Source organism: Podarcis pityusensis, assembly GCF_964106645.2.
Source record: "Podarcis pityusensis genome assembly, chromosome: 2".
Lineage (NCBI taxonomy): Eukaryota > Metazoa > Chordata > Lepidosauria > Squamata > Lacertidae > Podarcis > Podarcis pityusensis.
In genome coordinates this window covers 77,256,646-77,268,745 of record NC_138029.1, presented here as the reverse complement: position 1 = coordinate 77,268,745, position 12,100 = coordinate 77,256,646, and the positions used below count along the sequence as shown (strand labels likewise).

Here is a 12,100-nt window from a genome sequence, read left to right as displayed (position 1 = left end):
CAGATTTCCAAATGTGGCCTAATATCCAGGCCCAATTTTGGCAACTGCGTTAGTTGAGCCATGATAAATAGCCGAATCTCTGTAAACTGTATGGAGAGTGATCGGTTCCTTAATATTCTGACATAGGATTTAAGTTCAGAGTTAAGTTTATGTTTATCCAACAGCTGTTTTGTTTGATGCACGTCTCTCAGTATGATGGACTGTCCAAACAGTAGTAAAGAATAGCACCTCAGTTTGGCTTTATTAGGTAAGGACTGCCAAAACCAACATTATAAATTAGGTATTTGACAAGCAGGCTGATGTTAGCTTGCCAAATGTTCACAAATAGCCACCTGAGGATATTCTGCATTCTGCAGACTTCTGCTTTATCTCCTCTGCTTCTGCCAAAAAGCTTTTACCTGGTCTCAGAGATCCTTTCTAGTAACAGCTACTCAGAGCAGATGTTTTCAATTAATGAAAAGTGAATCCCAGAGCTCCCAACCTCCACCCTTTCTGCAATTTTGTTGTGGCAACTTCTATAACAATGTCCTCAAAGGCAGATCGGCAGCCCATGAATTTCCAGATAAAGATAAATGCTGCTCTAGTATCCCCTCCAGCGTCTGTTACATTTTTTCTTGAAGATTTTAAAGGAACTCTACCCATTTGTCGTGGTGATCTAACACATGCTTGACTGTGTTGGCCTAAAAGGAGGAAATCCAACTATGCAGTAATCAGCCTGGGCCTAAGAAAATATTTTCCCCATTTTACATTTGGCCAGAAAATGTTCACTTGAGTGACGTTTGGGTGTACCGATTTTACTGGTACATGGACCAGAATTAGAAAATGTTAATTATGAGACAGAGGTCAAATGATTTTTTTTTTGTTCAACTTCAACATGCTTTCCCACAATGATTACACTGACATAAAAGTGTATATGTATTACTTATGAACAGATAAAATATTAAAGATTTTCAGTTTATCCATTTTGCTGAACAATTTGTGTACCCAAAAGTATTCAAAATAAACCAGAGCAATACTTTTAAATCTTCATTCACAGTATGGATATGCATTTGTTCCATAATAAATGAAACAAAAAAAAAGAAAGAAAAAAGGGTCCATTCATTTCTTTCCAAAAAGGATCCATGGAACAAATAGAATGGAAATGAACGAGCTTTTCTAGTTCTAATAGTAACAGCCATTAGCTTAAAGTTAGAGGGAAAGAAAGCACTTATTATTAACTATTTTTAGTCCAAGCCCTGGGTGACAATTGGTTTTCATGCAGTGCAAAAGAAAAGGCCTCAAGAATATTTTTAAGGGTCTAAAGTTCAGCAAGGAAGGCCAGCAATACTCCTGAGCCTTCTAAGAAAGGAGTCACACAGGGCCAGGGTTTATCCATCAAAGCTCTAGGGAACCTCCTTATCCTGATAAAAGGCCATCAAAGATACTGTTTCCTAAGATGCAGGCATACCTTGTTTCCCTGACCTCTTTAGCCAAAGGTGTGATTTTTTTTCTTTTTTTAGTTGGAAAGCCTTCCTCCCAGATGCTGAGAGTTTTCAGTACTAAACACACATACACACAACACAACACAACACTCACATGGAAGTACTGTATCAACATGTAAAACCTTCATGTCAAAGAGAACAATAACTACCAGACTTTTAGAAGACATCTGAAGGCAGTCCTGTTTAGGGAAGCTTTTAATGTTTGATGTATTACGGTATTTTAATATTTTGTTGGAAGCCGCCCAGAGTGGCTGGGGAAGCCAAGCCAGATGGGTGGGGTATAAATAATAAATTATTATTATTATTATTATTATTATTATTATTATCATCATCATCATCATCATCATCTCTTCCTGATACATTGCCTATGATCAGATGACTTAAATCCAAATGATGCTGCACACAAATAGCCATATTCTTCACTCTTTCCCTGTCATTGGGATTACACTGGCCTATGCCACATACATTAGACTAGAAACAGCATCCTTTGACATCCTAAGGTTGTAATTGTATACACATTTACTTTGGAGTACATCACTACCGACTCAGTGAGATTTCCTTTCTCATAAACAAGCACACAATTAGACTCTGGTCCTGCCAGACCATATGTGAGGAATTCCAGACCACAAATGGAATCAATTCAACTGATCAATCTTCTTACCTGTAGTCAAGGCCTCTTTCATTTTTATTGCACAGAATGGCTGTGGTTGCTCTCCTTGATTCGGCATAGGTCCTAGCTCAAAGGAGTTGAATGATATTCGTAAGAAGGGAGCCATTTCTCATAGCACAATTGTAAACCTACACAGGGGAAAAACAGACAAAAAAGTTAAGGCTAGAGTTAGAAATTGGGCCGTGTGGAGAAAATAAGATGAAGAAAGGACTCAGTAAACCTTGCTTGAAATCAACTCCTGGTGTGTTCTGATACCCATCTGCTGAGTTGACTAAATTTATAGGGAAAATATTAGATGCTTGTTTCTTTCCAGTAAAATTATAATAAATCCAATTCAGAGTAAATCTGAATCCAGACATTCTAGTTCACATATAGCTTTTTAAAACCAAAAAGCAAAAAGCATCATGTTATTGTGTGCATATTGGCTCAGCTCCTAAGAACCAAGTGTCTTGCTCTTCTCATGGAATAGAGGTTTTCACACTTTCTGTACCCCCAAAACCAGATCTATAAGGTCTGAGGACCTTGGGAAATGGTGTGAGATATGGCATAAGAGAGGCTGCAGATGGCCGGAAGATTTGAAAACTGCAGGAGCCCCTTCCTTGGATGAGCAGAAGTGCTTTTCTGATCACAGTGCACACTTTTTGGAACCAAACCACATATCTTTGGCTAGTGGCCATAATTAACATTTCTAGCTGACACATCATACATAAATCTCTTCATTTTTCTTATCCTGCTGTTGGAAACTTATTGCTCTAGATCACTGTCCATCTTGATAAGACACTTAAGCCTCACCAGTATTTAGCTAATGACAAATATATTAACAGAAAGCAAACATGTGTTTGGCTCCCTGCAGTTCTGTTATTGTGTTTAAGGCTGACACAAGCGCCAAAAACAAGTCATCAGTAGAATGTTTCATTCTTCTCTGGACTAAATGAGAGCACAAATGTTGTTCATTTGTTTGCTTCATCTTACTTTAAATAAATCACTACCCCTACTTTGTCTAGACGGCTTGGTATCAAGATTTTAATGTTATAAGTCTTCTCATTCAAAATACTAATATCTCACCCAACTCCCAAATTGAAATCAAGGTGGCTTACATAAAAGCATATCATAGAATAAATAAAAAATACAGTATAAAATTATAAGCAAATCATGCATACTTAAATATAAACATTAAAGTTAAAATGCTTCCAATTTGATATATTAGCTATACATCTTTTAAAGCAACACTAGATGACAAATATTTCAGAACTAAGAGAAAACTCTGCTTTAGAAAGCCTGTGGTCCAATATAAAAGAAAAAGATAAACTAAAAAGAAGTCTGTTAGATGTTTACAAATAGACATGAGGTCATCCTTACATTTTCTAGCATATCACAAGACATTCAGTCTGCACATTCTTAGTACAAGCTACAAGCATTACAGCCAGAAACTATGATCTAAACCTCAAAATATGTGAATCATCATTCATGTGCATGGGAAACCTTTCACACAGATAAACTTCTGTGATCTATTTGCCTGCATAATTAAGAAGTCCAGTATTTCACTTGTGAAATATGCATGAAGTACAAAAGCATCTGGTATTAGTACTTTCCCCTGCCACCTAGTAGTTTCAGTCTTTAAAAACAAAACGAAAACAAGAACTACTCCAACCCACAAATCAGATCAGGTTCTATCCTGTCTTTCTTCTTTCCCCCATTTGCTGGCTTAAATCATTCGGAATTATTTGTACCTCATTGCCTACTGTCCGCTTGTTCTCTTAATTACATGCGTGTTATTATAAAAATATTTTCAGATCCGATGAGTATTTTGGCATGAGATTGTAGGGCAAACAAACATCTTGGTTTCCTCAATTAAAAGACAAAAATGAATTCACAATCGTAATCCCCATTATATCTATACAGTATATCTATATATATTTAATTTCTCCATTGCTTTTAGCAACACTCTTCACCTGTCCTGCATTAGCAACCACACAAATATAACCTTTCCTACTTCCTTACACTGAAGTCAATCTTAATCACAGAGCAATTCTGTTCCACAGGTAGATTTCCACATGAGATCTGCAAAAAACTTGCTTGTCAGTGTCTCATCCTGGCAAACCAGTAGGTGGCGCTCTTTCCACTGTATCAGTAATTGATCTCCAGAAACCATACTACAACATGATTTGTTGCAAAGTGTCCCTTCTGTCTTAAATTAGCTTAAAACCATTTTTTTAAATGCACAGCACACTCTTGCAGACTATTTTGTCAGTGCAAAGAAGGGTTTCATTTGCTATATTATTAAAAATGTCGTATTTTAATGTTGCATTTTAACATAACCATAAATAACTGGTGTATAATTTCAAATAAGCACCGCTTATTATGTTATAACCTAAACTGAGGAATACACCCCGATTACTGTAAGCAAAGCCAGCCATAAGATACAGAATGATGCCACAAATTCCTTGCCACCATTTGCCACCTCACACAATGGCTGGTGTGAATAAATGGAGAAGGTCCAGCCTTGAATTCTTCCAGTCTTTTTTTATTTTTTTAAAAAATGTTTTTATTAAAGATTTTCTTGCGTTATTCTTCCAGTCTTTATTATTCAGACCACCACCACCCCATCCATTGGTCATTCCAGTCATTGGCACAGGTATGCCACCTTCCAGATCCTTCCAGTTCCACTTTGCAGAAAGTTCCCCTTTCTTTTTGTTTCACTCCAGACTATGTTATGAATGGAGTAGATTTCAAAGCAAAATGGAAGTGAGAAGAACATGCTTTTTGCAGTAATAACATAACCTTGGATAGCTCAGTTGGTGGAGCGTGGTGCTGATAACGCCAAGGTTGCAGGTTTGATCCCTGTATGGGACAGCTGCATATTCCTGCATTGCAGGGGGTTTGGACTAGATGATCCTCAGGGTCCCTTCCAGCTCTATGATTCTAACCTTTGCCAGAGGCCTATTATCCCTTGCTGCCATGAATTAAGACAGTATCAGTGATGGGCACTGCTTTTTCTGGGGGCACTCAAGGCTAAAAGTATGGCACTTGTTGTAACAACAATTTCATGGTGAGTACTGGCACCTTTTCTTTCTAGAAGAACAGTACTGTTGATGGGGAGGGTCAGAAACAAAGCCAGGAAAAGGCCTTTCTCATTGGCAGCTCATCTTTCAGAGGCACTTCTTGGTATTGCCAGTACATCTCCCAGCTGTGTATTTGACTATGTGAGTTTAGCTCCCCACCCCACTAATTATTTCTATTTATCCCAAACATATATATGAAAGACACAGTTTCTAGAGTATGAATCAGATCCTTTTAAACAGTTGAAACTGAAGGGGTTTTTTTTCTGAATCATATTCTCTAAACAGTTACAAATCTTGAATTAATATAGTACATATTCCTGAACTGACATGCTCAGATAATATGCTTTGCTTGCTACTGAGTAGGGAACAAACTATTATAAACCCTTTCATTCCAAGGTACATATCCTTCTTTGAAAATGGAAGCTCTTACAGCAGGCTATAAAACTGAAGATAAATGAAATATTATTTTAAAGAGGAAGAGATTGTAAGGTGGATCAAATGCTTTTTATTTTTGCTGTGGTGAGCATTTTCCTAGTAAACTAATGTTCATCATTGCCAACATGATTATTCGACTACCATTTAGGGGGAGAAGTCAGCATTTCCCATCTAGTCCTTGAGCTGATATTTGCATAAGTATTTGTGTACCATATACTGTACAGATACACCCATTGCAAGCAAGTGGTGCTTAGCAAGGATCCTAAAACACATTTAACCGCCAACATGCTTTCCACAAATTTTATTCAAGATGTCATTGACTGTTAAGAATAGGAAAAGAAGAATTCAGGTTTGATAGTTTCCAATTACTTGGTGACTCGCTGGCCTGGTTCACACATAAGCATGATTCAGTGTGCACAAATTGGCACCAAAAGTGAAGATCACACCTGCTGCATTATTTACCCAGTCCTGTTGATGCTGGGCTCAGTACAGTGGTACCTCTAGTTATGGACTCGATCCATTCCAGGGTGCTGTTCGCACCCCAAAAACTCCACAACTAGACTGCCACTTCTGCGCGCACACACAGCATGATAGAGCGCTTCTGCACACGCATGAGACGCGCAGAGCGCTTCTGTGCATGCACGCGTGGCGAAACCTGGAAGTATACACTTTCGGGTTTGCCGCATTCGTATCCTGAAAAAACGCAACCGGAGACTGACGTAACAAGAGGTACAGCTGTAATACATCTGAACCTAGGCTGTGGTTTTTCTTGTCCAGACAAATCACAATCTGTAAGCAATAGCAGCAGCAGCAGCAGATGAGGAGCACAGCAGATGCAAACTTCACCTTGGGAACCCACATTTACTCATTTATGCTGTTCCATGTTTGAGCACTGTGCATGAACTGGACCAATGTCTCTTTATTGGCTCCCATGTTTAAAACAAAGTACTGCTAGACTGACAAAAGCTGAGCGGAAACTGTTTGCTTTCCCTATATTTCAGAGGTCTCTACAGCAGCTCTCATAGCACTCCAAGGAACATAACAGCTGCTAACAAAACAATATTTACTGGAATGAAACACAGTGCTTTATCTGTTAAAAAAACAAAACAAAATGTTAAGATATTCTGCTTGTGATAGCTTTAAGGTGGGAGAAGGATAAGCTACTTACAAAATGTAGAAACAATATTTCAGTAATCTATGAGAAATAAAAGTAAAGATTTAGTCACAATATTTCAGTGTATTGTGGAAAATATATTGGCCTGGTTCACAAATCTCATTAAATGGCCATTAAAAATAAGCTATGCTTTAATGAGAAGCAGCAGCACATAGTACACCTGGGGCAGGGGGGAAGCTAGAGACCAAGGGCGGCAGCTGCAGTTGCCCAGAGGACTCCTAAGGAGAGGGGAGAAGAGAGGAGGCTGAGGGAATACTTCACAAGGGAGGGTGTTCAAAAAAGGGTGAGAGGCTGCCAGCTCTGCAGGCAAGGGGTGACCTAACTGAGTCCCACAGGGGTGCCACAGAAAGAATGTAGTTGGTCAAGGGAGCCGTGGACCCAAAAAGGTTGAAAACCTCTCAGTCAAAAAATAAATATTAATTTATGCTATAAAAAAACTTAAGGAACTACAGTGGCACCTCGGGTTACAGATGCTTCAGGTTACAGACTCATCTAACCCATAAATACTACCTCGGGTTAAGAACTTTGCTTCAGGATGAGAACAGAAATTGTGCGGCAGCGGGAGGCCCCATTAGCTAAGGTGGTACCTCAGGTTAAGAACAGTTTCAGGTTAATAACAGACCTCCAGAACGAATTAAATTCTTAACCCGAGGTACCACTGTATACTGGAACTTTCTTATCTGGGCAAAAGACCCCCAGAAGCCACTCCATACACATGCATAAAGCTTGGAAGGTACAGACATCAGTTTTCAAAGTGAGAATCTCTTGCAACTCTCAAGGCAAAAATGGATTTGAAAGTGCTACCAAGGCCCAAGTTTGACCTCCCTGCTACCTTGTCAGGCAATCTCTCCCAGTTGTCCATCCCCAACCCTGTCTACAAAAAAAGAAAAAGAAAAAAGCAAGCTCTTACTGAGACTAGGTGTTTTGTTTAATATATAAACAGTCATTTATATACTTGCTGGTTACATAAAATATGTATTTAAATAAAATATGTATTTCCATTTCACAAGTTAGCCACTTATACATCTGGATCAATATTTATATATCTTCTTTTCCTGTTTATTTGTTTTTCTCCTGTATCAGTCTAAGCTATGTTTTTACCAATATACAAGTAGTTAAAAGGTTGCTATTTGCTATAGATGCTTTTGTGTCAATGAGATAATAAACATACTAGAACCGCAACTTATTATGCAAAGCTTTGGTGTTTGGAAAGGGTTGGGATTAAAAGATCAGTAGCAGGCTTTGATTAGCAAATTATACTGTAATCAGTGTTTGAAACTTCTAGGTGCATTTTGCGAGAGGGAATTTCATTAGTGTGAGCAGTTTCTGAGCTCAGGGTGCAGTACTGCGCCTAAGATTTCAAATTAAAATTGCAGAGTGGAAGGAAATGAGGACCTTTTTCTGTCTCCCCACTTGCAGCTACTCTCTGAAGACTGGAGAAAAGACCGTCTTAAGAGTATTAGGGGGGTGGGCAGGGGAAGGCCTAGAAGTGCGCCTAGACATTCCATTGTGCCCATAACCTAGGTTTAAGGTGCCATTTAGCTCCTTAGCTTTCATATCTCAATTTGCAACACTGGCTGTGATGTACAAATCTTGTTCCCCCAGCATTTGTTTTAAAAGGTGGAATAAAATGTACTTAAAAAAGCATATTTAGCTCCTGTTTAGAAGAGTATTCTGAATTGAGTGATACTATTAAATAATTTGTTGTGTGAAAAAATCATAACTAGGGACACTGTTGCAAACTGGAATGTTAATAATCTCACAATTTGTTCTACTAGGAGGACAACAACAGTGACATTTTGTTCTCTATTCTGAAGACAAGTGAAATTGTTTTTTCCTTGGCAAATTAATCACCCAGCTTTTGTCATATTAAAACTGCAACCTTACATTAAAAACAACAACCTTCCTCTAACAGTGTGAGTAGAAATACAATTTTATTCCTATTCTTTATACCAAGGTTATATCTATTTTTTCCAGCACTGCCTGACAGGTCTCCCCTCTCAGAATGCTACACACTTGAAAACTGCATAGCCACACAATGTAAAATTTATTGGCTAGTTCAAAAAAGATGAAATGTAGCTGGGTGCGTGCTAGGAAATCAGGGCACACCCAACATTGAAACTACTGTAAATTCAGTGCCTTCAAATCAACAGAACTAAGCAGAAGGACCAGTTCTTCATGTTGTTTTTATGGATTCCTACCCTTGGTGAATAACAGTGGGTTCAAAACATGCAGAAATAGCATGTGGGTAGGTTTCCCCCCTAGATTTGTCCTTAGCACGGGGCTGCTGAGGCAATACAACACATCTAGAGAGTTATGCAGTTAATTCAGTTTAATTGTATGGTTTGTTTTGGCATTTTTCTGTTTGCAGTGTGTAAATCCATAGTGACAAATGTAACATTTGTAAGCTTCTTTACATAATATTTGTGTTTTAGCTCATATTATTTGAACTCCAATTAACATTAAACCATTTATCCGTTAACCAGCTTGATCTTCCCTACAAATATAATCAATGTGATTCATGTAACAGTTTTGCAACATCAAGAATTGATCTGTTACTTCATGACAACTGTTCTCACTAAAACATGAATCAAAACCAAAATTCCACTTGCAGCAATATACACAATGAGCTAATGTTTCATGGGCAAGTGTCAAACTTACAGTAATTTTGACTGGAAATATGGAAAAAAGGTTTTCTGGCATATGTCCTGTGACCAATGTAACAACAACAATTTTATTATTTATAAGCCACCAATCTGACTGGTTTGCCACAGACACTCTGGGCGGCTTCCAGCAAAATCTAAAAACACAATAAATAACAAGAACAGAACAGCTTATTTGATGAGAAAAATTATTCTCCATTCCTACATGTCTCAAGTGGTCATTTAAAAGAATGTACTTCATCTATTTATGAATCCCTCTTTCCTCTCATTAAAGTAATTCAACTCCCAAGATGTGTAAAACAACTTAAAGCTTCTTTATGTTAAGAATAATGAATGCTTGTAGAAAGTGTTAGTGGTTTTGCTTTATGCTTTTGCATAGGCAGCCTTTAGCCTTCTACCATTTACAGTTATGCTCTGCAGTACTTTCCGTCTGAATGCCAACTTCCTTCACAAGTCTAACTTCAATGCTTAACATAATTGAAATAATGGATTAACTACAGGGATTCTGCTGCACCAACAGTTCGCAAATGTTAAGGAGCCCCAAACAGCTAATGGAGCAATTTCCATTTATATTTTGCTTTCCAACCTCCTCCTCCCCGCTCTCAAAGACCAAATGGAAATTTCACAGACCAAAGAGTTGGATGTAGCTCTTTTCAGATAAATTGTTTTGAACAATCCATAAACAGTCCATTTCCATTATAACATGACTTTTTAATAAAATACAAAATCTACAGTGGAAAAGTTACTAGTTTCCAGGGGATTATGCTCAACAGAAAGAACATGTAAGTGTGAATAATGAGCATCTGGACCATATACACGTAATTTAGTGCATGGGTGGGGGAGGGGGTGAATGTAGAAATAAACCAATTCTTTGTCAATTTTTGGGATCAAGCTAGATCGTTTTTCTCCCAGCTACACACCAAAAAACTGTGAAAGCAAACCAATGAGTATAAAGTGCCTTAATTCAAGGATTAAATCTATTACTCTCAACCTGAATCTTTATTTTAGCTTCCTCTCATAGGCAAGTTTTCTTTTGAACAAGCACTGACTGTACTAGATGTTGCCCAGAACAAAGAAATGATTACAGTTCCTGTTCAGAGGATTTATAATCAATCAGAAAAAAGAAAAATAAGGTAAGATACTTGGATGTAAGCAAACTATTTAAGATTTGTGAACTTGTCATAATGACTGCAGAGTAATCCATTGATATACTGTAAACCGATTTTTATTTCTTTTTAAAGCGGAAATCCAAGAATTAATTATTTGACAAAACAATTCTGGAACATGTATGAGAAACCAGAATGAGATAAGCTTTCAGGGCTAAATTAGATATATTATTTGTCTGAATGCAATCAGGATGTGTGTTACATAAACAGAAGGCCAAGGGAAGTCTCAGCAGCCCTGAACAGTAGGGTCTATAGAGGGCGGAGTTTAAATATCACTCTGCCAGGTACGGGGGAAAAAACTAACATTTGAAGTTACCATTTTGATTTCAATGAAAGTGTCCAATGGGAGTTTCTCTTAGAAGTCATGTAGGAAGATAAAAGCACAAGTGATCCCTCCTGTATTAGAATAAAGACCCATCCAAGTCCAGCATCAAAATTCCCAACTAGATGTCATTGGGAAGGCCAATAGCAGGACATGAATGCAACAACAATCTACTACCTTTTTTCCCTTCGGAGACTGGTATTCTGAGGAATGTCACCACTAATCCTAGAGGTTGCATATAATTCTCATGATTAGTAGTCATCGATAGCCTTATCTTCCATGAATTCGTCTAATTTTACTTTTAAGCTAAGTTGGTGGCCATCATCCCATCTTGTGGCACTGGCTTCACCAGTGCAACTACATAGAACATGAAGGAGTACCTTTTCCCTCACGTTTGTTGTGAATCTCCCATCTTCACTGGATTACTCTGGGTTCTAGTAACCCTACCCACTCTGTCCACGTTGTGTGTAATTTTATGCATCTCTATCATCTCCCCACTTAAGTGTGTGTGTGTGTGTGTGTTTCTAATCTGAAAAACCACAAACATTGTAACCTTTCATTACAGGGAGTTGCTCCTGATCATTTTAAGTTTCCTTTTTCTGTGCCTTTTTCAGCTCCACGGTATCCGTTTTGACAAAAATGACAAAAGCTTTAGACAGCATGCCAAGTGTGGCCAGGTCGTAGGCATTATAATATTAGCAGCTTCATTTCTGATCTCTTCCTGAACAATACCTAACATGGAATTTACCTTCTTCACAGCATCTGCACACATGCTTCTGAGACAACTACCTCAAATTTTAATCTCCTATTTAAACCTTTACTTCAAGAACTGCATGGTTACATTTCCCCCATGTTATTGGTGACAACATGCACAATGACATATACTCCTGCTCCCCAGCACTACCAGACATGTTGAGATGGTCAGAGTTGTGTCAGGGAGTGGAAGAGTTACATTTCTCTTCCCCATCCTCCACAGTGGCAAGGCTGCTCAGGCTTTCCCTTAGCTTATATTTACAGAACACAAAAGACAAGCACATGTAGTTTGACCCTCAGTAATAAGATATCCCCCCCAAGCACATATCTTCAGATATTTCCTAACTCCTTCCCTACATGCCCTCCCCCAAAAG

The 12,100-nt window shown here is 38.2% G+C and overlaps 1 protein-coding gene across 3 annotated transcripts in view; it reads right to left on the bottom strand.

Annotated features, from left to right (window-relative positions):
* Nucleotides 1-12,100, bottom strand: part of PRKCD (protein kinase C delta) — a 53,627-nt gene that overhangs the window by 24,755 nt on the left and 16,772 nt on the right. For all 3 annotated transcript variants that reach the window (XM_080994193.1, XM_080994195.1, XM_080994194.1), the window contains exon 2: nucleotides 2,143-2,279. In XM_080994193.1, coding sequence (XP_080850319.1) covers nucleotides 2,143-2,257 — 115 coding nt within the window. In that variant the 5' untranslated portion in view covers nucleotides 2,258-2,279. The remainder of the gene's footprint in view (nucleotides 1-2,142; nucleotides 2,280-12,100) is intronic.